Source organism: Clinocottus analis, unplaced genomic scaffold, assembly GCF_023055335.1.
Source record: "Clinocottus analis isolate CAN_PGR_092001 unplaced genomic scaffold, fCliAna1.0.p SCAF_11, whole genome shotgun sequence".
Taxonomy (NCBI): domain Eukaryota; kingdom Metazoa; phylum Chordata; class Actinopteri; order Perciformes; family Cottidae; genus Clinocottus; species Clinocottus analis.
The window spans coordinates 1,365,667-1,389,264 of NW_027175832.1; the positions used below are offsets into that span (position 1 = coordinate 1,365,667).

Consider the following 23,598-nt stretch of genomic DNA (forward strand, 5'->3'; position numbering starts at 1 on the left):
CCCTGAAGCGCTGAGCATCAAAGGTCGATTGATGGATTACGATGTGAATGCAGATTTAAGCCAAAACGGATTAGATTCAATCCCAAAGGGGACTTTGTTAAATATCAATGGGTATTTTGCAGTCGCATGCAAGATGGGGGTCTTTAATGTTGCCCGATGTGCCTCAATAAAAGAATGATGAGTGGGGAATTAAATCGTACCATTTTCAAATAAACTTTTCTTATCGTATGTATGATGTAATGTTTTAAACCGTTCTCCTCAGACACGTGTTGTCTAACTGAGAGAAAGCTTTAGATTTTTGTAATCTGCAGGATGTTGAAATGTGGTTGACTTTTGTAAGAGAAACATCAATAAAGTTTTCTTTCCATACATACACTTGTAGTCTGTCAGTAAAAAATGGTTGAAGAATGTAAAATTTTATAAGATATTATAAGATAACATAGTTTAGAGTTGTAGGATTGTGGATATATATATTTATGCGATCTGGCAGTTTGGCTGCCATCAATCATATTGGAGATGTTTTAACGTTAATTGTGTGTAGCAAGAAAACAACATATAAAACCAGCCGCACTCTTTCAAGATGGGATTGAGCAACTTGTTCTGCAATAAACATTCATGAGGCCTTTTGGTTTTGTGTTACGTGGTGATTCATCAACTACATATTATGAATTAGCTTAATGAAAACCACAAGCGGTTCTCACAGACTCGTATGTGTCTCTGAGTTTGTGTCAGATTATTAATCTTGTTTATAAGATATTTGGCGTTGGATGTCAACTCACACCCACACATCCTGGTGAAGGCCACAAACAGGCACAAAGTAATAAGTGAGGTACAGTAGAGGGCTTCATTGTTCTGGTCTCGATAAAAAAGGAAGATTCAACGCAATATGACAAACTAACCTACTTTTGAATAGCATAAAAGTTCCCTGTGCACCATGTAGTATATTGTGATGTACATTGACAGTCATCAAGGAAACTATGTGGTGTGTGTTAAGTATCTCTTGGAAAATTTGCTCTTTGTAATAAATTTAGCCTAATAACTCACACTTTAAAAAAAAAAAATGTGTGTACTTCATTGAAGCAACGGTCGAGAGGCCTAAGGCAAGTGAGCTAGACAATGTGCTCATCAGAAACTTGTTGAACTTCTTGTGGATTTTCTAGTTCATGTCAAGTGAACATTAAACATGTATGATGCATAGCAGTGCTACCTGTCGGTCTCCAGCTACTTAAAGGAAAACCACGACCTGTTCCTCCCTGAGTTCACCTGCACTGTGACATCTTTGTAAAACAGTGCTCCCTGGTGGCGATTCGGGTGAATTGCAAAGCTAGCTGCCCCCCTTCTTAGCTTACTTGTCCACCTCGAGATTTAGCATTTTACTACACACACACACACACACACACACAAGTGTGTGAGTTGAACATAGCATAACGCAAAGGACATGCTACCACTGAATTAAAACACACGCCTCACAGAGAGACGTTGCTCCCCAGCACAGGGCGCTGCAGTAAGTTCACATTTCAGACGGATTGAGTCGGTGGATACAACTGTGTGCTAACGTTAGCCACGCTAGCAAACAAGGATAGCAGCTGGCTAACGGTACGACTGCCGGCTACACAACCGTTGGACAGCGTCCGGTGGCGTAACGGGTCATATTTATGTTAAAAGCTGCTTGGTTAAAGGCTCTAGTTCATCCTATAGCGGTATACCTACCCAGCCCATGCTAGCTAGGTTAGCTGTGGGGACTAGCTTCCATGCTATCCGGCTAACTCGCTGCTAATTGTGAACCATAACAAGGTTAGGTGTGAAGAGCTACCTTTAGCTGTTTTCACATGCGCTTCTCTCCATATGCTATTCTTCGCAGGAGGTCATGTCAGGAATTAAAAGGAAAATAGAAGGCAATGATCCCGACTATGATGACATCTCGCTGGTTCAGAATAGTAAGAGAAACAAAGCGGCTGAGCATAATGGTAAGTGTATGTTTCCCGAAGCCTAAACGTGCTTTAGTTACATGCGGTGATTTCTGCTATTTTAACCTGTGCACCTCCTGCCGTGTCAGCCCGAGAAGCAGCTGTACAGAAGATTGAGACCATCATCAGAGAGCAGTTTTCTCTGGAGATGAAGAACAAAGAGCACGAGATCGATGTCATCAGTCAGGTAACGTCCTCTCTGGATACACAGTGGTGCAGTCAAGAGATGCAAAAAGTAACTTGCATACTTGTTGTGGTGTGTTGACAGCATAAAGCAGAGCATTACTTGTTTTCTTTTTCCATTATTTGGCAGAGACTCAATGAAGCCAGGAGGATGATGGACAAGCTCAGGGCATGCATAGTGGCGAATTACTATGCCAATGCTGGAATAACAAAGCTCCCAGAGGTAGAGTCCCATACGTTCATCCTCGGACTGTCAGTGGCTTTACAGTCGTGGAATAGTACAGTAGCAGTAACCTTCATTTCTTTTGTGTTCCTAGCATGTTTCTAAGAGTGACCCCGCCGTGCTGAACCATCCAGCCATCCGCCGGTTCCTGGAGTCCCCGTCCCGGTCCTCTTCCCCTCTCCATCAGGGCTCCGAGACGCCCTCTCTGGCCCAGTCCGAGTCCGAGTCGCTCACCCAGCAAGGAGAGGGAGCAGAGAGGGACGGAGATGGAGGATGGAGAGAGGATGGCAGCCGGCAGGAACGCAGACCCGGGCGCAACACAGGGAAGGTGAGTTCAAGTGACAAAGATGACGGCGTTGTGATGGATGCAAAAGTGGTATCGGCATTAATTTTGCATCTTTTTCTTTTCTTTCATTAAGCCTGTAATGTTCTACATTATTTGTCATAGGACACATTTGGTGTGCCGTTGTCCTTAGGAGCAGAGCAGAGGGTGACTTATCACACTTCTGGAAGTGAAGCCTCAAGACTCTATGCAAAGAAGACAATTGTAGTGGGGAACGTGTCCAGGTATGTCACCAAACCCAGCAGACGTTTTATATTTACTGTGTCATCTTTCTGACTTAGTGTAATGTAGATCAGGGATTTATCGTTTAGGAGCATTTCAGGAAGTCGTGGGACATGATCATGCTTAGTTTTGGCTCAACTGTTTTCAGCATTGCAGCCAGGTAATCTTTCAAATGTTACAGCTAATTGAAACACTAAAATATGCTTCTAAAAAAACATTTGAGGAAAGTCAAAAAAAAAAATAGGCATGGCAGTAACAGAAGCTTGATTCATATTAAATTGAAGCTGCCTAGTTTAACCGTTTGATCAGAGTTCACGAGAGGTGATTGACAGCTCGTGACTCTTCGGCTCTAATTTGTTGTTTTCCTCCACCGTGCTGGTGGAGTCTTGCCAATGCCTTTAGGAACATTTAGAGGAAGCAGCTGTTTGCACAAACGACCTGTCTCATGCACTACTGTCAGGATATAGTGACAGTTAGAGCAAATATGATTGAATTGTATTTTTTTTTACACATTACCTTCTGAACCATTTGAAGTACAGAGGAGCCAGATGTTTACAAAGTCTGAGAATGTGTGTAAAAACCTATGAATGATTTTTAAGACACACATTGGCTTTGGGGCAGGTAGTTACGCGAGAGAGATGCAACTCACTCACCGATATTCATTTAAACATCACCACCAAATAGTTTGAGCATCAAATTAAGCTTGAAGAACCAAAACTACAAAAAACCTCAAAGTTCATCAACAGAGTGGTGGTTGTGATTGAAGCACGTGTCCCTCTACAGGTACGTCTCTATCTGAACAGTTATTGCATGACTGTTGACTGAAAAGCTGAGACACACTTTGGTTTTGTTACAAGCCCAGTCTTGATGCAGTTGGATCAAGAAGAATGTCTTTTTACTTCATTTAATTTAAATCCCCCTCAGGCATGAGTCGATCCAGGTAACTTGCAGTTCCTTAAGACCACTTGTGTCAGTGTGAGACGGAGCATGTGCTATTTCTAGGAAGCCTGAATGACGAGGCCTATATTTCTTGTGCACCCTAAATGTCTCGAAGGGCTAAATTGTAATGTAATTTCTTGTGCGCTACATCACAGGTGTGCATTTATCTTTCGCCCTCAGGTACATTCCCCCAGATAAGCGTGAAGAAAATGACCAATCTACCCATAAGTGGATGGTGTACGTCAGGGGCTCCAGGAGGGAACCCAGCATCGACCACTTTGTGAAGAAAGTCTGGTTCTTCTTGCATCCCAGCTACAAACCCAACGACCTCGTGGAAGTCAGGTGTGTGTGTGTGTGTGTGTGTGTGTGTATGTCTGTTTTTCTGGATGTTTGAGACAAATTGTCCCAGCACACACACACACACAATGTTCTGATCTCGTCAGAGCTCCCCTCTCGTTGCACAAATTGGCACTTGGGTGCAAATATGACAGCAGAAGTCAGATCAATTGGGACAAATGACAACTCCAATAACATTTTCTGTCACGCGTTGCGTTGCCCATAGACACAATGTTTACTTCCCAAACTGACATCGTTATTCTGGGTTTGTAGTTCGCCCCGCCTCTTTCCACGCGCCACTTGCCAAACTGAAGGAACTAAGGAAACATTTGGAATAATAGCACCTGGATGCGTGTGACGCGTCCGTCTTCGTCATCAGCTCACGTTTAATTAAACGACTTTCAGACCGGCCGCTCCAGTGCAAAAACAGCCCGCTGAGGTTCACATTGTGTAATTCAGACTCGTTGTAAACAGACTGTTGTGCAAATGATTTAACACACAGTGCCCCCTTGTGGATATTTGATGATACAGCCCAAAATACTAGATCTGTGTCTGCGATATATTTAAGAAAAAACATTGATACTGCAGTTTGTACATGCGCATCATGAGGGTTGGGTCCGTGACGTTGTTCAGCACACAATGAGTCAGACGAGAAGTCAACATGAACATGACTAATCGTGGTCACGCAGTGGAGTCACTCGTCATGTGTGTTTAGGTGTTTGTCTTTGAGCTTAAAGCACAGAGGTGTGTAACGTGTGTCACACAGTTCATCTAGGTGTCAAGCAGGAAGAGAGCTCATTGCCTCAAGTTCTGTGATTTTTAAGATGTCTCATTTTAGTTTGTATCTTCTAAAAGTGGCAATGGATTGCACATTTGCCCATAGCTTTTGAATAAATGATTTATTTCATCAGCCAGCAGTCTTTATTCTGAGCTGCAGCCTCCCGGCTGTTTCAGCTGACAAGGCACTCGCGTTGCAGAAACGGCTCGTAAGCTGCCTCTGACTGACTCAGGTCTTCATTCCCAGTGAACCCCACGAAGCCTCAGGGCTCTGTAGACGAAGGGATGAACATGAGTAAGAAAAAAAGAATAATGCATCACTCGTACGGTACTCAAACACATGAAATGCATGCACAGAGACGTGTGTGTGTGTGTGGGTGGGGGTCGGTCTCTAGTTTGTAGTTGTGGTTTTACATATAACACACACAGAAGTGTTAAATGTAAAACTGAAAGCTGGGAACCTGGAAATGACTTTAAGATGCAGCTGAAATATATAACCCATGTATTGAATAATAATTCAAATCAAGTTTTTTGCAGCAATTTTTGGGTTTGATGTCATTTGTGACACATATACAGTGCTAAATTTGACCACTTGAGAATGTATTAAAAAACATGAAGACACCTGGACCACCATAGCAGATCTAAGCTGTGATTTAGTTTCTATAACGACGATTGAACGGCCAACACATTTTGTTCTGAAAACTGCTCAGAAATCCCCCGATTATCACTAAACCTTGCGAGGTCACACATGCTCTGCTTGCACAAGGTCTCCAGTTTGTGGTTGCAGGTTGTAATAAGGCTTTTATTATCCTCGAGGTCACAGCAAGTCCTTTTATACAGTATTAAGTTTATAAACGTGGTCTGACCGGCTACGATCTGCATGAACATCATCACATATAAATACAGCAGTCTCTGCTCAGTCATCCCTAATTTATGATGTTTTAAGACTGTCAAGGGACTCTGGTATTGTATTCAAATACGTATTTAACACACATACTGCATGCATAACAACTTCATTGAGCGTAAAGTGGGCATCTCTGTAGAGAGGAGCCTTATGGGAACCCATACAACCCATTTCCATTCACATATTTTGAAGTGAGCGGTCGAGGGACCCCTCCAAATATCCGGCGTCCCTTTTCCTCCTCCTCATTGTGCTGCATCCTCCTTCCTTTTCCCCTCTCTGGATTTGTATGCGACGAATTTACATTTGGCTTTCTGAATGCGTTTGTTCTCAGCGAGACGCCCTTTCATTTAACGCGCCGCGGTTGGGGCGAGTTTCCCGTGAGGATCCAGATCCACTTCAAAGACCCTCGCAACAAACGCATTGACATCATCCACCAGTTAAAGGTCAGACCACATCACGGATATCGCTCTGAACCAGACCGTGGTTTTCTCCATGCAGTCGTTAACTGAGCCTCTTGTGGCGTCTCAGTCCATGAAGTCCTTTGTGTTAGTGATGACTTTTGTACCGCAAATTACAAGCTAGGTACTGATGATCTTTTTTTTGTTCCCGAAAGTACACGTTGTATACTTTCACCCACTTAATGGATGTGGGCACATCACCATGAATTAAAGTATATTATAGTAATTTGATTTGGTCATTATTATGAGCGATCACCTTTAATGTATTGAACTTTACAACCATGAATGATGATGATAATAAATCGTCCACCTCTACTTTATAACCTAAACTCCGTAAAAGTATTTTATTTATTTGTATGTGTTGTTTTCCTCCAGCTGGACAGAACATACACGGGGCTGCAGACACTCGGGGCAGAAACTGTAAGTTATGAATGTTCACTTCCTGCAGTGGCTTTTTTCCCCCTCAGAGCTTCACGCTGACGATGATCTATATTCTGTCTTCTACCTGTTGCAGGTGGTTGACGTGGAGCTCTACAGGAACTCTCTGGGCGAGGACTACATCCCTCAGCCCTCTTCCTCTAAGGTGACTCACAGAGCAGCCAGCCCCCCGCCGGCCGCCTCCCTGGTCCAAAGTTACGGCCGCACCAGTTCCCCCATCTCACATGATCCTGGTGCAGACAAAGGTACACACAGAAACATTGATTATGAAAAGGTAGATGTGCACTGTAGTAAATTGAAGGTCCCCGTGCGGGTTTTGGACCACAAGTTGCTGTGGAGCGATGGTCACCAGTAGGTTTAGTTTGTATGTGTGTCTGGGCCCTATCAGAGTGTAACATATTAGGCAGTATTGATCAAATTAATGTGTTAATTTGTTAAGAAGTCTGGTTTCTTAGTTTGGAGAAGTTTATTTTGTCTTGTTTGTATTATTGTTCCCCAAAAGGGTGAATTGTAGAGCTTTGGTATTGTTAACAGGTTAATATAAATTAAACCAAATGCAGGTAAACCTCTGTGGTAGACTACCTTAAACAAACCCAAACACCCCATCACCCGAGGTGAACTATGTGACTTAGCTCTGCAGCGTTGAGGTGCTACACGTACAAACGAATGAAGATCCATATTGAACGTGCAAGCGTGCAGATGACGCCGCTGGCTCCATGCTGCTGTGTTGTAACACGTAAAGAAACTAAACATTGTACTAATAAAAAGCAGCGTAGGGACAAGTACTGGCTGGTAAAAACAACATGAGGAATGTGTTTAATGCATTATTTAACATGTTAGTCCTCAAGGAAACACCTTTGATTTGGTGAGAAACTGACACAAAGTATCTTCATGGCCTGTTCGTGTATACAGTATTTGTTTAAATATTGGATGCATTGTTTCATTGTGTTTTCTGTAACTTTGTCATGAAAGAACTTAACTCCAGAAGAGGTTGAAAGGGAGTTTAACGGAAATCTTCTCTTTCGTTTCCATTGGAGGTTTCATTAAAGTTGAGATGGGGAGGTCTGCCGGCGGCCACGGTTCCAGCCTCGCCGCCGGTGAGCGCACTCCCACCCGACCCAAAGTCAGCGACCGGATCGCTCTGGGCTCGCACGGCAGCTCAGCCTTTCAGCCGATCACAGCGAGCTGTAAGATCGTCCCACTGGGACTCCCACCCAGCCCTGCGGAGTCGCCCAGTAAATCCTTCCAACCGATCACCATGAGCTGCAAAATAGTTTCAGGTAAATGTCTCCACCTGCTGGCCGCTCCTCCTCCGTCGTGTGAAGTTTTCATAACTTTTCTTCAACTTGAACTTTTCATGAATATGAAGGTAGATTTGTGTCTTTTTTACCCGAGCAAATTTCTAGTTTGTAAGTAAATTATCTCCAAAACTTTGCTCTCAATTAAAAAAAATGCTAATAAAACGCTCTTTGATGTTTAAAAAAAAAAAAAACGCTCTCCAAAAAAAAGCTATCAAAGCTAAAATTACCTTTTTAATAAAAAAATGTTTGTTTTCAGAGAAAAAATTTTGGGAGCGAATTTTTTTTGAGAGCGTTTTTTTTTTTTTTGCGAGCATTCGGTTTGTTCTGTCTTGTGCATTTTGTACATCTTGTTCCCGAGCTTTGATGTTCTTTCTTCTAATTATTTAAAATGCAACCATTACAAGAACAAAGGAGGAACAAGAACACTCATGATTTCCTCCTTCCTGCTGTTCCAGAAAAAAATTGTAGAATTGTCTCTGCAGAAAAAATATGTTTCTGCCTCGTCTGTCTTCTTTAAATTTACATCATAGATAGCTTAAGTTGGGCTAAACTGCTCGACTCGTGGTGATGGTAGGGACATCATGTGTTGACTGGTTGCAAAAAGGAAACTGAGACATTATTCCTTATTAACATCCCAACTATCTCGTCCTCCCCTCACCCTCAGGGTCTCCCATCTCGACCCCGAGCCACTCGCCGCTGCCTCGCACGCCGACCACCTCGACCCCCGTCCACAGCAAGCAGAGCGCCTCATCGGTCCTCAACAACCCGTACATCATCGTTGACAAGCCCGGCCAGGTGATCGGCATGGCGTCCTCCTCCGCCGCCTCCGCAGGTACGCATCTCCTCCTCGGTTTCAAAGAGCCGGAAGCGGAGCTGAAGCGGCGTCTGAGCCGCCCACATCGATTATGAAACATGTCTGTGTAGAACAAACTCAATAGAGGAAGAGACAACAACACTCTGGGCTCTTCCTTCCTCTCTCTCTCTCCATCCCTCTCTTTATTTTTGGTACTTTTTCTCTTGCTCGCCCTCATTCAACCTCTTGTACTTTCATATCCAGCTCTTTGTACTTCATCCCTTCTGGGGTTTTTTTCCAGGTCTTTCTGTACCTGAGTCTCTTCTTTGATGCTGTTGTGCGATCATAAAGTGTGACGTGTGGTGAGCCAGCAGGAGAGCTGCTGGTCACCATGGTGACTGAGCTCTGTTTTATGGCCAGATTAGGAGGATGAGACCGTGTGTGTGTGTGTGTGTGTGTGTGTGGCACTTCTACACTTCTGATAAAAGGAGTTGTGTGTGTGTGTGTGAAAATGAGGGCGCTCTGAGTGTTCTTGCTGTGTGTGTCTGTGTGTGTGGGCGTGTGTGTCCTCATGAACAAGGTGTGCAAAGACGGGTGCACCATCCGATGAAGCGATTGTGTACTTCATGTGTGCGTCACCGCGTCATGGAGCAGAGTCGTCTCACAGCATCAAGGCTGCAGCGTTTGCTTCCTCACATCCGTGGCGTCGGTTCATATTCCACTTAGAGGCTCTTTCCCTTCGCTTGCTCACTCTTTCTCGCCCACTCAGCCACTCCCACTCTTCCTCCTCAAACACACGGCTCAACCAGATCTGGCAGCAGGGCTGCAGAGTGTCAGGGATGTTGTTATCCAGCTGGAGGGTGTGGGTGTTGTGGCTGATTCACCGATCCTGAGATAAAACTAATTTAAATGCACGTAGGTAAGGAAGACGAAACTTTCTCGCTGGGCTTCAACTCCCACGCTGAGTCGGCCCTGACAGGGAACTGTCACCTCGCGGCACAACTACCTAAAGATCACGTCACACAATCATCTCCTCCATGACTTATTGTGTGTGTTTCTGTGTAAATTATCCCACAGGAAGCCCTTCGGCCAAACAGTCTGTCGGTCAAGGCGCTCGCTCTCCAGCCCCCAAAGTTCACACCGGCACCTTCCTCTCTTCAGGGATGAAGGTGAGTTGAGTCTGAAATTGATTAACAGAATTGTTATGAACTAAAACATCTCTTCCTCTTTGAAGTGTCTGTATCTATAGCATCTGTGTCTTTAACAAACCGAGCTGGTATTAATAGCAGGCCGGGGTGCTATCTTCAGCAGATGTGAGTGCCTTGGCAAGCTATTTAAATGGGACATCACTCTAAAGATAGGAGGGGGTGCTGTGAGCTTTGCAAAATCTTGTGCAGAAGCACAATTGCTCGGCTTCGTTTCGCTCCGTGTCGATACCTCCGCTGCACAATCCTCCCACTCCCATATGCTCGTCGTCCTGTCGCCGTCTGCACAGAATTTCACTTTCCAAATGTCTGTTTTTCTCACAGTGGTTCTCCTGCAGGCTCCGATCCTACAGTTGTTTCTGTCGTAGGTTGCCGACACCGACTGTGGTACCAAAGGCCACGGCAGATGAGGGAATACAAAAACATCTCTTTGATGAATTATTGATGAAAAATCTGTTGCAGACAACAAAAACCTGTTTTTAGGATCAGCATTCTGCAGCCAGTTGAAAACAATAAATCCATCTTAATTGTACAATCAAAATGTCTCATCACCTTATGCTTTTTTTTAAAAAAATGTTTGAATATCACCACCACTCACCTTTTTTTTGTTGCAGGTGATTATCAAGCAGGAGCCGGGGGAAGTGTCCACGCATCAGCAGCAGATGGTTTCTACAGTAACCAGCCAGCAGCAACCTGCAGCTCCAGCAGCTCACCAGTTTGTCGCAGTGAAGGGAGGTCACATGATCATGTCGGGCCAGAAACAGGCCGGAGGGGCAACGACGAGCAAGGTCAGTCTCACAGATGTACCCACACAGCTTCACACGGCGATCCTTGACATGGTGATGGTGATGAAAACTGCTCCGCCTCTCTCGTTTTCTAGATGTTAGGCATCCCTGTTAGCTCGACGCTCCAGTCGGCAGTCAAGCAGGTGGCTATCAGCAGCGGACAGATCCTGGTGGCTAAGGGCAGCCCTTCTGCCTCCAAGGTGATGGGTGGGAAGCAGGTTGTGGCTCAGGGAGTCGCCAAAGCCATCGTCAGCGGCGCCGGCGGCGTCTCCGGTCCGCAGGCCGCTGCCAAGGCGGCCGGCAGTTCAAGTGGAAAGAGTGGAGGTCAGAGATCACGTTATGCACCGGGTCATGTGACACTAATGTGTATTTATTATTATTATTATAGCAACAATTTGGAAGTCCACAAAACATTTTAAATTGGATATACACGTTTTATGTTCGTGGATATTAAGTGACTTTAGTGTTAACATATCTTGTGTAGAGCATGCAATAAACTAAAGATTGTACCGGGATCAAAGTCATATTCAGCTTCAGCGAAGGAAAATGTCGTCATATTGTTACTTCAATCAGTAAATAATGATTTATCACATGAATATTGAAGAGTCTTTGGCGGTTAGACCCCATCATGACGTAGAATATCAAAGCGTTTGGTGACGTTACAGGAACATATCTCCCCCCGACAGCAGTGATTTGATTGAGTGCAATTTCAGCGGTGAGTAATTGTTATGTTTGTTTTGTGTGCGTTTGTCCTTAGTGATGGCCACTCTTCAGCTGCCAGCCAACAACTTGGCCAATCTGGCCAATTTACCTCCAGGCACCAAGCTCTACCTGACCACCAACAGCAAGAACCCCTCGGGGAAGGGCAAGCTGCTTCTCATCCCGCAGGGAGCCATCCTCCGAGCCTCCAGCGCCGGTGAGACATCAATCTTTTTAAATACAGGCTTTGGCAAAATACCTTCTGGTTAGTAGTTTTCTTCATGCTGGTTGTGAGTCACATACTTGATATACTCTAAGCTCCAGGAAGTTCTAGGTCCAAGGGTTTCTTTGGCTCTTTATCATTTTAAGAAAGTCTTGTTGGACTTCTTGCATGAAACTCCGTGACGCTGCATTTGTGTGAGAGTAAAACACACAATATGTGCTCGTGGAAAACTCTTCGGGGTTCAGTTGAGCTTCTCAGATTCTCCAGCAGACACACGGACACAACAGCAAGCCCTCAAATATGATACAAGCTCCAGTTTAAAATGAGTTTCCTGCCAGAAAAAACAAACAAGTGTCTTTGATTTGGGCCATAATGATTATTTATTTTCCAAGTGAGTGAATATTTCAGCGACAGCCTCGTGTGTCCCTGTGTGTCTCTTACATGAATGTTTGACATAACTGAAACTAAAGCATGAATCTGTAGGCGACACGTGACGCTGACCTTTTCCTTCATGCCTCAAATTGTTGACAACAACGTTGTTGCTCTCGGCTCATTATAAAGTTCAGCAAAAGGAAGAAGTGCACTTCTGAAGTGACTCCACAGTTTGAGTCTCGCTGGTGGCGGATACAGATGGTGGCTGCTCGGCTACCTCCTGGACAGTGAGTCAGTCAGAGTCATCTATTTCATTCTGCATTTTATTCAAAGTGCACTGGGAGCTATAATCCCTCACACGGCGCTCTGTCAAACTGCAATGAGATTAAAGAGATTAAACAGTGTTCTGTATTTTATCTCAAATACAAATTTCACAGCAGTGAAACATCACTTTGTCGCTCTGCTTCACAATCATTTGTCAAGTACAATACGATTTAACATATTTTAAATCACACAAATGGAAGATAATCTGTAATTTGGGGTGAGGAATAACAGGATTGTTTATCAGATGTGAGACGGATGTGTGTGGCTGTCTGTGATTTAGGTCAGCAGTCCCAGAGCAGCTCGTCGGCCGGCGCTGGCGCTTCTCAGACCTCCTCTTCCTCCTCTTCCTCTTCCAGCAGTCTGCCCTCTAACCTCTCCTACACGTCATATATCCTCAAACAGACCCCGCAGGTGGGTAGCGATGCATTTACACTATTCTACAAACCGTAGAGACGCGCTTACTCGTGTGCAAAATGTTGTATTCTGTGTTGTTTATTACATAATTGGTGTGTATTTGCTGGCATGTGTTGAGCGTAGGTTGAAGCTCCTCATCAAAGTATGGAAACTGCAAATTCATCACCGCAGTTACAATCATGTTTTTGTCGCGTTAATTCCCTTAAGACTGTGTTTGCATGCACAGTCTGCAAACGAGGTTTCTTCTCCTTGTACTCGAGTGAAGATGTTGAGCCTGGTGCGTTCTTAATTGGACACATTCATTACAGCAGCATTGATCCTGCAGTCAGCTTTAAAAGTGTGCTGTCGTTGCATTTAACCAACATCATTCCACCTTCTTTTAAAGAAATGCATCTGTGCTGTGTTTAAGAATAACGGTCGATCTTCAAGGTGTTATCTACAAATGCTCTTAAATATATTGTGTGCAACGGCTTCAGAGCTTAAAGGAGGATGCATTAAGTTTCGTAGTAGGCTGATTTTTATTTTCTGTAAGCTGTTAGGATGTTTACAAGATGAAGCTCATGATGTAATGGATGCTGCTCAGCATACTGTGGGTTTAAAAAATGGACTGCAACCATTTTCTTCCCATTTGTTTGGTTTACCAGCTGAATGTTGACCGTTCCCTCGACTTTGAATCCAATCAAACTAATATGTTGTTTGATTTCTACCCTCTCTCTGCTCATCCTCAGGGCACGTTCCTGGTTGGTCAGCCCGCTCAGGGCTCAGGGAAGCAGGGAGGGTCGAGCTCAGCCGCTCACGCAGCATCGTCTCCTGCAACCGTTACCCAGCAGGCCATCCGGGTGACAGCCGGACAGAAGGCAGCGATCCTCGCGCAGGTCAGTGCGGGCACAATGTTACGCTACTGTACTCTACTACGGTTATGGTTGTGCCCCTTTTCTGCTTCACAAGCTCCAACAGTCTGTTTTTATACAGTTAAAGGCTACACGCGCTGTCCGGGGGTTCACTGACTGTCTTCTGGGTTTACATCACTCAGGATAATGATCAGCACAGCTGTGAGGCTTTTATTTTACTATAGATACCCAAAGCCCAGGTATGAGGACTGAAATCCCTCCTAAAGACCTCTTTAGTATTCACCTTTTGCTCTTCCTGAGCACCCCTGGCTGTTCATTTCTACTGTCCTCACTTAGATATCCATTTAGTTTTCTTTGAACCACTTCACTGAAATGTGTGTTTACTGCTCTCTTAATTTTTTAAGTATCTGATTTATATAAAACCTCTCATTCCTACAATGCTCTTCTTCCGTTTGTCCATACATTTAAAGTGAGTTCGCTGAGCTTAAATTTTATTAAAGGCAATTTCTGATGCTTATTTTAAGCAAAGAGCATTACAATGGAAGTCAAATTAGACAATACATTGTCTTTAAACTCTTTCACAGACACACTGTGAGATATTGACCTGTAATTTATATATTTGATAATTTCACTGTCTGACTTTACATATTTTACCATCAGCTGTGTTAATATAGAATCGTAAGTTGGGCTGAGATGATTAATCAATGCCACCAGTTAGAGAAATATGCTGATTTGCAAAAGGTGAGCGTCTCAGTTTCAGAGTCTAACGTTCAGCATTGTGATGTTGCTCATGATTGACAGGTGGTGGGCGGGTCCCAGGGCGCGCAGATGAAGTTGTCCGACGGCTCCGTGAAGACGGTCACGGCGTCTGCAGCCGGCCACTTGTCCAAGCCGGGGACGACCACGTTGCGGATGACAGGCGGAGTCATCACCGCCGCTAGCTCCACCCCCGGGCCCGTTGGCGCCGCCGCCGCCGCCGCCGCAGCCGGTCAACAGCAGGCGAGTTTCAGTTTTGTTTTATTTTACATGACAGCTGTTCATTCAAGTACTTTCAAACCAAACAGCCATCACATTAAAAACATATTTGATGTATTTCTTTATGCTCGCAAACTGCCTCACTAGTTTAATATCTGATGTGACATATTTAATATTTTAGTTAGTCTTTTTTTTTAAGTGATTTGAGGATTATTTCCATGGTGAAGTTGGATGCTTTTGCAGAAAGAAATAGTCCAAGTTAATACATTTTGGCTTCATTCTGCGTTATTCCTTCAGGTTGTTCGTCCATTCTTTATACATACATACAAATATCTGAGGAGAGCCTCCAGGCGACGTCGATTTGCACGCCAGGATACACTGATTTGAATTTGCTGGTCAAACGTCACAAGTTTTTGGCCATAAGTCAAGATTCTCAGACTAATAATGACAATTTCTCGCAATTGTCCAACGAGATAAAAATGATGAAGCGAGGACGTTTTGCACAGACGTGGATTAAAAAGCTGCAACTTGACTGGTTGCCAGAGACATACAACTAAACTCTAAGGTGGAAAATTCTAGTTTTAACTTTGGTGCAAGTGAATACACAGAAATCAGGAGTGAGCGAGTGCAGCAGCAGCAGCAGCAGCACAGTGTTGTGTTGTGTTGTGTTGTGTTGTGTTGCTCAGAGTTCAGCCGGCATGTCAACAGCCCTCAGCAGTGGTTTGTGTTTGTGTGATTACAGCTTCAGAGTCGATGGTCAGACCTCATTAACTTGAGAAATGGAAACGCATGAAAAGACTTCCTAGAGGCTCAAACTAACAAAAACAAATATGCATATTGTATGTAACAGAAAACACACTTACTGTTGTTGAAATGTTGATGCAAAAACAGAGGAACACGTTGCTGCTTTTCCTGTTTTGTTTTTTTAGGACGGTTCATGTAATCATGAGGTCTCTTCGTGAGAGAAATGGACTCTTTTGTCTGTGAGAATACCATAAAACCAGTGACCGGACCGCTCAATGTGAGAGTCTCACGTCACTGGAAAACAAATGTGACCATTAACACCAACGTTGAAGCCACAGTGGATTACACTTCCAAACACTAATGTGTATTTTTTAAATAGTTAGTCACATCAAAACTTTTGTCACACCATATACAGATGAAGTCCTGGTGCAATATCCATTATGTTTAAGTACTTCATACACATTGTTTATTCCATTTGTATATTTAATATTCTTCTACTGTTCATTTGTATTCATATTACTTGATTTTTATCTTCATTTACTTGAGCAATGCTGCTGTAATCCTGTAGTTTCCCCACTGAGGGACTAATAAAGGATTATCTAATGTTATCTTATCTGCCAGAAGAAAAATCTTTATTTCGTTATCATACATCACTGTGACATGAAACCACGACATACACACAGAGTTCGCTCAGTTTGCTATCAGAACAAAACCATTTTAAAAACTCAGAACTCCATCAATGACTAAAGAGTTCAACATGATTGTGTTTCTGTTTTCCTGCCGGTTGACCGTTGTGTTTTTGTGTGTTTCTGTGTGTTTCTGTGTGTTTCTTTGCAGGCTGCCGATGGCGTGAAGTCGGCCTCTCAGCACCACTCGCTCCTGGTGGCGGCCAACCAAGCAGCAGTCATCAGTGCCGCGAAGACCAGCGCCGCCGCCGCCGCCGCCGCTGGAGGCAGCCTGTCGAAGACGGCCGTGGCCACCTTGGTGAAGGGTGCCGGCACCTCTGCCACCATGACAAAGAGCCCTGCAGGTGCGACGGGAGCGGTGGTGACGGTAGCCAAAGGCATTACCAACGTGCCCGTCGTCAGCATGCCGAAGGCTGCAGGGGTGGGGACGGTGCTGGGCGTGCCCAAAAGTGGCGGCAGCAGCAGCGGCGGCGGCGGCACGTCATTGGTGACCGCGGCCTCGTTAGTCAGCGGACTGGCTGCAGGAGGAGGGAAGACGGGCGCCACTCTCTCAGGTACGCAGTATGTGCTTAAAAGTTAAAACGTCGTACCGGCCCGGAGCATCAAACGTCATCTCGAGTGTGTTGCTTCCGTCCAGGAATGCTGAAGATCCATTCTGGAGGTTCCAGCGCCCAACAAACTGTCTTAACCATCCCTGCCAACCAGCTGAAGCAGCTGGGCGTAGGCGCCGGGCCCGGGGGCGTGCAGTCCATCCTCACGCCTGTCGGGAAAGGTAAGAGCGGTTGATTCAGCCCGTTGAAGCGTTTGTTCAGTCTGCCTTTTTATAAATAGTTTATTTAGAGTCAGAGAGTGCGTTGCAGGTAGCAGACCTTTGAATCCCATCCTGAAGTAGATGAAAGGCTGCTGCTGTTTGAATAAAACATGAAGCAGCATTGACATTAATTGTTTGGTTGTTCTGCCACATCTTTCACACGGTTCTGAAGAGCAAATGCAGAAATAAAGCATTTTGATTTCATAGTCGCAGGACTGGAGAAAAGCAGCTTTACTCAGTTTCACCTTCTGAAACGAGTTCATTTTGTCAATACATTTGACTCCAGGGTGTAATTTAACTCAACTGTAGATTCTCCTCTGTGCAGTGCAGCGTCTTACTGTTGAGCCTGTTTTCCTAATGGGCCATTGATCCATCGTGTGTGTGTGTGTGTGTGTGTGTGTGTGTGTGTGTGTGTGTGTGTGTGTGTTCTCCTGTGTATAGTAGTTTCTAAAGGCCCAGTCTCCAGCACTCCTCCCTCCTCCTCTTCCACTACTCCTGGAGGAGCTGGAGCCTCCCCGAGTCCTGCCAGGCAGGCGTCCCCCTCCCTTGCTCTGCCTCTGGCACAAGGTGAGTGGCTCCACCCCCTCACCTGTGACTCCCAACCTCCATGTCACACTTTATTTCATACTACATCGCTGAGTTCTGGTCCTGATGACACATTTCTTGACAAAAAAAACACAGCTTGTACAAAATGTTACTGCTCTGAAACGCTTCAGTGTGTAATATATAGCAAAGACAAAGTTCAGCCTCAAGCTTTTAACGGTGTGAGATGATTGACGTGTGATTGTTCCTTCAATACTTACTCGTCTGCCGCCACAGTGAAGACGGAGCCGGGCGCCGTCACAGCCGTCACGGCGGGTCCATCTCCCCCGGTGACTTCTCCCCTCGCCGCCTCCGTCGGCGTCGCCTCGGCAGCGACCACGGTGAAGCAGGAGCAAGGCGCCGACAACGCTGCACACGACCTCATCAAGTGGGTGCAAAAACAAGCCGCGGCGCTCCTTTGACGCGCAGAACGTTCACTTATTCTGAATAAAGATAACTTATTGTCTGCGAAGAGGAAAGGTGACGGTGAAGAAACAGATTTCCTCTGCTCCGACGCTGCAGCGTTGTGTGTTAAATGCTATATATTCCTCCTAAGTGTTAATTAATTCATATTTAACTTGCTGAACTCTGCATATATAGTGTAATTTGATTTATTAAAGTTATCAAATGGCAACTAGCATAGGAGTGTATGGTTTTAAGAACAATATTAAGATGGCACACTTGTGGTTCCTTCTCAGCACTGAACACATAGAGACCATGATGCAGCTGCTGACGGCCGTGATGAAGAAGTTCCCTCTTATTGTTCCTGATAAAAGTGAGTGATCCTGCCTTCCGGTTGGTGAGCTTATAAAACAACTCATATATTAAAACTGAAAACTGAGACACTGATGTTTCCACAAGCGGATTAATTCTCTGTTTGTTTTGTTTAGCTGAAGACTCGCATCCATTCTGCGCCTCCTCAGCAGAGCAGTATTACTCCTGGACTATTGGCAAGCGCAGAGCGTCAGAGGTAACCTTTTGATTTGTGTGTGTGTGTGTGTGTGTGTGTGTGTGTGTGTGTGTGTGTGTGAATAATGACGACAATTAAATATGAAGGCAGAACACATTTTTTGCCTTTTTAAAAAAAAAAAAATGTCATCATGAAGCTTCAGTGGAGTTTTACAATAGTTGCAAATATAGGTTTTTTGGTAAATATAATCCATGAAATCATACAATCGTACAGCTGCAATACTCATCATGTTTTGGCTTTTTTGTGATATATTTTTTGTTCTCACCTTATTGACTACATTTCTGAAGGCTCATTCATATCTCAGAGCTACAGCCACCACTTGCTTTCCAGGTTCAAGGGTGAGGGGGTTTCTGTAATGATAGTTATTATTTGCGTTGTTTGCAGTTTTGTTCTCTGTAATCTGTCTCGGCGCCCTGACTCAGCGAGCTTTCTGCTGACCTCACGTCTTCTATCTGGTCAGAAGCGAATCCGGCTGGTTTTCTGCTCTCATCTCTTCCGAATGGGTCCATCAACAGCTCACAGAGACCAGCTCATGTCGGTTCCTTTTCTCCACCGACTATAAAAAGGCTCTCGGCTGAGCCCGGATGTGGATATTTATATCTGCGGTTCACTGATTTACTTTCGGGGGACTCAAAGCGCATCCCGAGACAAAGAGAGGCTGCAAGAAGCCGATACGGGACTCTGGAGCGCTCGTGTGCGCCCAAATAAACCCCAGACACCAGACGTTAAACTACGTGAAGCTGTCGATTTGAAGCGGTTTGAGGCTCGATGTGCAGTTTGACGTAACGGCTGCGTCTCTGTGTAGCTTCAGCGAGCGGTGGCGGTGAAGCGGGTCGTCCAGGACGTGTTGGACCGCTCGCCCCGCCTGCAGGCCCTCACCCCCCCGAAGACCAGAGAGGTGGCCCAGTGGTGCCGGCAGAGAGGCTACACGCCGCCCGACCTCGAGCCCCAACGCAGGAACGACGACGAGTCCATCGAGGACATCCTCACCCAGATCGACAACGAGCCCGGTGAGAGAGTGTGTGTGCGTGTGTGTGCGTGTGTGTGTGTGTGTGATGCGTAGCTTCTACACGAGGATTATGTGCTCTGCTTTGTTTTCCTGTTTTCTAATTCCACTCGGCTCAAAGTGGATCAATATTCTGCCTTCAGTGTTGTGCATGTGTGGGTGTACTGATGCTGCGGTTCCCAGTAATGTGTTTGCAGTTCAGTAGTGTGTGTGTGTGTGTGTGTGTGTGTGTGTGTGTGAGGGCGGCCAGTGTTCAGCCGTGGTGTTGTATTCACAGAGAGTTCTCATTAATTCTGTCTTTTGTCTGCAAAGGGTGAGAGACGAGGCTCCTCAGCTCAGTGAATCGCACACTCGCTTGAGCCAGACGATCATCTGTGTTCCTGTTCGTCACTTGCAGAAATAACTTGATTTTTAATTGTTGGGCTGGTAAAATGAGCCCAGTATTTTTACAAAAAGCTCTCGCATCATCATTCTTCTTTCAAACGAACAGCGAGCCGCTGAGTGAAGTACTGAAGCGACTGCTGCTGCCGCTTCGTGCAGGAGGCTGACGCTTGTGACCCGTGTGTAGGGTTGCAAAAGTTGGAAACTTTCCACGGGAATATAGGGGAATTATCGGGAATTAACACGGATTAACTGGAAATTTTGGGGTAATTTAACTGCATGCATGTCTGCTTATGACAAGATAAATGCAAACATTTATAATACAACTTTTAAAAATGACTTTTTTGACATTCCAAAAGCCGTGAATAATGGAGGTGATGGTGTACTTTTGTGTGGACATACATACGTCCGACTCTCACTGCTGTAAAAAGTCGACTGTATACAAATAAACTTGGTATTAAATGAACATGGCTTCAGTTTACCAAGTAATCAATATGCTAATGACAAACAGTGTTACGAAAGTTCACTTTCTACATGAACTAGTTCAGTTCATGGTCCATAATTCAAAATTTTGCACTAAGTTCACAGCTTCAAAAAATGAACTAGTTCAGTTGTTTTTTTCAACATGTTGCAGCTATAATTGAATCTCTGTCTGGCTGCAGTACCGCTCTTGGCCTCTAAGCAACTCGGCGCTCTCACACTTGCCAAAGGGCTGAAACGTTCAGATGCAACACTGATGACAAAAACGTCAAAAACAACAGAACGTTTTATGTTTATGTTTCTGCAGACGATGTTCCAACCAGCTGCATTCAGGGTACATTTAAGTTCCCTGTTACATGCTTCTGCAAAAAAACTTAAGCACATTTCTTTTTTTCAAAATTTCCCGTGGAAATTTACCGGATAATATCCGCCCCTTTGCAGCCCTAGCCGCGTGTGTGTGTGTGTGTGTGTGTGTGTGTGTGTGTGTTAAACGTGCCTTTGGTCCGCAGAGTGCCCGTCGACGCTGAGCAGCGGCGAGGAGCTGGTGCTGCGGCTGGAGCAGATGCAAGCGCTGCTGAAGACCGAACCCGAGGAGACGGAGGACAAGATCGTGGACATCGTCACCGTGACGCCTCCCTGCCACAAACTGAAGGTCAAAGAAGAGGAGCAGGAGGCGGATTCGGAGCCCAAGTTCTACCTGGGCCCCTGCGTGTCGGCTCAGTTCGTCAGTGAAGCGGCGCACCAAGTAAAGGAGCTGTGTTTTCAAAGTGAACATGAGGGCAGAGTGTATACATGTGACCAATGACGTTGTGTTGTTGTGTCGCTGCGAGTAGCTGAGGGTTTAACTCGAAGGCGCTCCACTTCTCTGCTCCGTTGCAGATCGGGGTAACCTTCCAGCCGGTCGAGGTGGAGAAAAATGTGTTCGCTCCGGTGTTGGAGGCCATGATTCTGAAGGTCGGTCCCCACGCAGCCAGAACAGGAAACTAAAAGTTGCTCCATTTGCTTTTGCTCACCAGCACCTCAGAGTCCCCTCGATGAGGATGATGTATGAGACGAAGACCTGCGCTTAGTATTGCCTGTTTCACCTTGTGCTGTGCAGAATAGTGGGTTTCTTTGTGACTAATGATGTGTGTGTCTCTGTGTGTGTGTGTGTGTGTGTGTGTGTGTGTGTGTGTGTGTGTGTGTGTGTGTGTGTGTGTGTGTGTGTGTGCAGGCTACTGAACAGTTTGCCAGTGACGTCCTGAGAGAAGCTCTGGCTGGAGCTTTCGCCAAATCCCCCCAGAACAGGTCGGCCTCTCGCTCTCAAACATGCAACCTGCTAATGCTCCAGTTTCCCTTCATTCATTATGTCCAAACCACCAGTTTATTATAAGAATAAGCATTGAATTTAAATAAAGAGCTTACATTTAATAATGTACATCTAATGTAAAGAGATCCAGTGGCTGCTGTCATTAGGATTATTCCGTTTTTCAATTTTTATTACGATTTCTATTTTTCATCAAATGTTAAATGTTTTTTCCAAACACAGCAGTGTGTGTGTGGTTCTCTATAGTGAATCTGCAATGCATAACATCTGCTCAAACAGTTGTTTTGTTCTATCTTGTGGAACATTATGTGCTCCGCTCAAAACATCCGTCAACATCTCCGTCAGTGTTTTGTGTGCTTTGTGCCATTTGCGTGATGTAAGACAGATTAACAGGAGGCAGCAGACAGACACGCTTCCTCTGCGTGGCGCTCAAAGCCCCGACGTTGTGACATCGGGTGTTTTGCTCTCCCGCAGGGCTCCGAGAGAGATCACGGCCATGAACATCCACCAGGCCGTCGGCAGCGTCCCCACCTGCGACTTCATCACCAACTCGCACATGGGTCACCTGTCCAAGGACAATTGAGGCGTGGCGAGAAACACGTCGATCTGGAAAAAAAAAAACGACAAGACGCGAGGGCCGAGCCGGTCGAAGAGACTCAGAGCCGACGGCGCGACGCCGGCTCTCACTAACGAACTGCTTTCATTAACTTAATCACAGAAGGGCTCCAGCTGACGACTCGCAGCAGCAGAAACTGCTTCTCACACGCCGAGTATCTCGTGAGCTGTCGGTCCGGATGTGTGGAGAAGCAGCAGCGTGGAGCATTGGGCTCCGAGCGGCTGCCGCGCTCTCGCTTACCTCATAACAAGATTATTGCAACGATGAAGTGTTTCCTGCGAGACGCCGGGGAAATGAAGGCCGAGTGAAAGACGACGCCACACAGCCGCTCCCTCCTTTAACTCTTCGCCCTGCTGTCAGTCGGTGGACCGCAGATTTACAACAAGCGTGAAACGCTGATGAACATCTGAGCGTTGGAGATCTCTATCGATCACGTCGGTGGTGATCGACGCTGCGAACGTCCTCTGATGTGTTCCAGTGTGACCTGGCGGAGGTTATTATGGTTCTTATAAGACTGTTTTTGTATTTAAGGCTCAGATTCATGTTCCTTATTTTCACGTTGCAGACAGATTATGACAGATTACGACGGGTTATGATGACGAACCCCAGGTTTGACTTAACGAGACACAGCTCATAGTCTATTAACAAATCGTACCGTCGTTATTAATTCAAGACGGCGCCGTGAAGCCGGTTGAAAGTGCTTTTAAGTGTTCTGGTCGACGACCACGACGTGTCAATCATGTGATGTGCACTGTGTATACGACCAATGAGAAATAGATGTTTTCCAATCCTGTTGTATTTTTTTATCTAATAACAATAACTGCGAAAAGTAATGCCCTGTGTGTATGTGTGTGTGTGTGTGTGGCACTTCTACACCTCTGACAAAAGGACTTGTGTGTGTGTGTGTGTGTGTGTGTGTGTGTGTGTGTGTGTGTGTGTGTGTGTGTGTGTGTGTGTGTGGATAGTGGTTGTCGTTATTAATTTGATGGTATGTGAGCGCTCGTGTGCGTTTCATCGGCTGATGTTGTGTTGCTGTTTATCTCGTGGCGCTTTGCATTATGTTAGTGTGTGTGTGTGTGTGTGTGTGTGTGTGTGTGTGTGTGTGTGTGTGTGTGTGTGTGTGTGTGTGTGTGTGTCTGACTGGACGAGTGGAAGTGTTTGTGATGCCCGTTTACCCAACATGCATTGTATTTTCATGTTTCAGTGCAAACCAAAATATATAATCAATATTCTTGTAATAAACTAAGAAAAACTGAGCTGAGTTGTTTCTTGCAAAGGAGACTC

At 45.3% G+C, this 23,598-nt stretch overlaps 1 protein-coding gene across 1 annotated transcript; it reads left to right on the forward strand.

Moving 5' to 3' along the window:
• The first annotated feature begins 1,372 nt into the window (after positions 1-1,372).
• On the forward strand, positions 1,373-23,551 carry yeats2 (YEATS domain containing 2). Its single transcript, XM_068571173.1, has 30 exons — positions 1,373-1,504; positions 1,862-1,967; positions 2,057-2,154; positions 2,281-2,373; positions 2,468-2,701; positions 2,822-2,940; positions 4,058-4,219; positions 6,226-6,337; positions 6,728-6,772; positions 6,867-7,035; positions 7,828-8,070; positions 8,756-8,923; positions 9,962-10,053; positions 10,704-10,877; positions 10,970-11,198; positions 11,632-11,790; positions 12,773-12,903; positions 13,635-13,781; positions 14,559-14,756; positions 16,314-16,716; positions 16,800-16,934; positions 17,415-17,540; positions 17,793-17,943; positions 18,254-18,330; positions 18,446-18,525; positions 19,331-19,535; positions 20,902-21,137; positions 21,272-21,346; positions 21,606-21,679; positions 22,173-23,551. The coding sequence occupies exons 2-30, from the start codon at positions 1,868-1,870 to the stop codon at positions 22,279-22,281; spliced, it is 4,344 nt and encodes a 1,447-aa protein (XP_068427274.1). The 5' UTR covers positions 1,373-1,504; positions 1,862-1,867; the 3' UTR covers positions 22,282-23,551.
• Positions 23,552-23,598: the final 47 nt, after the last annotated feature.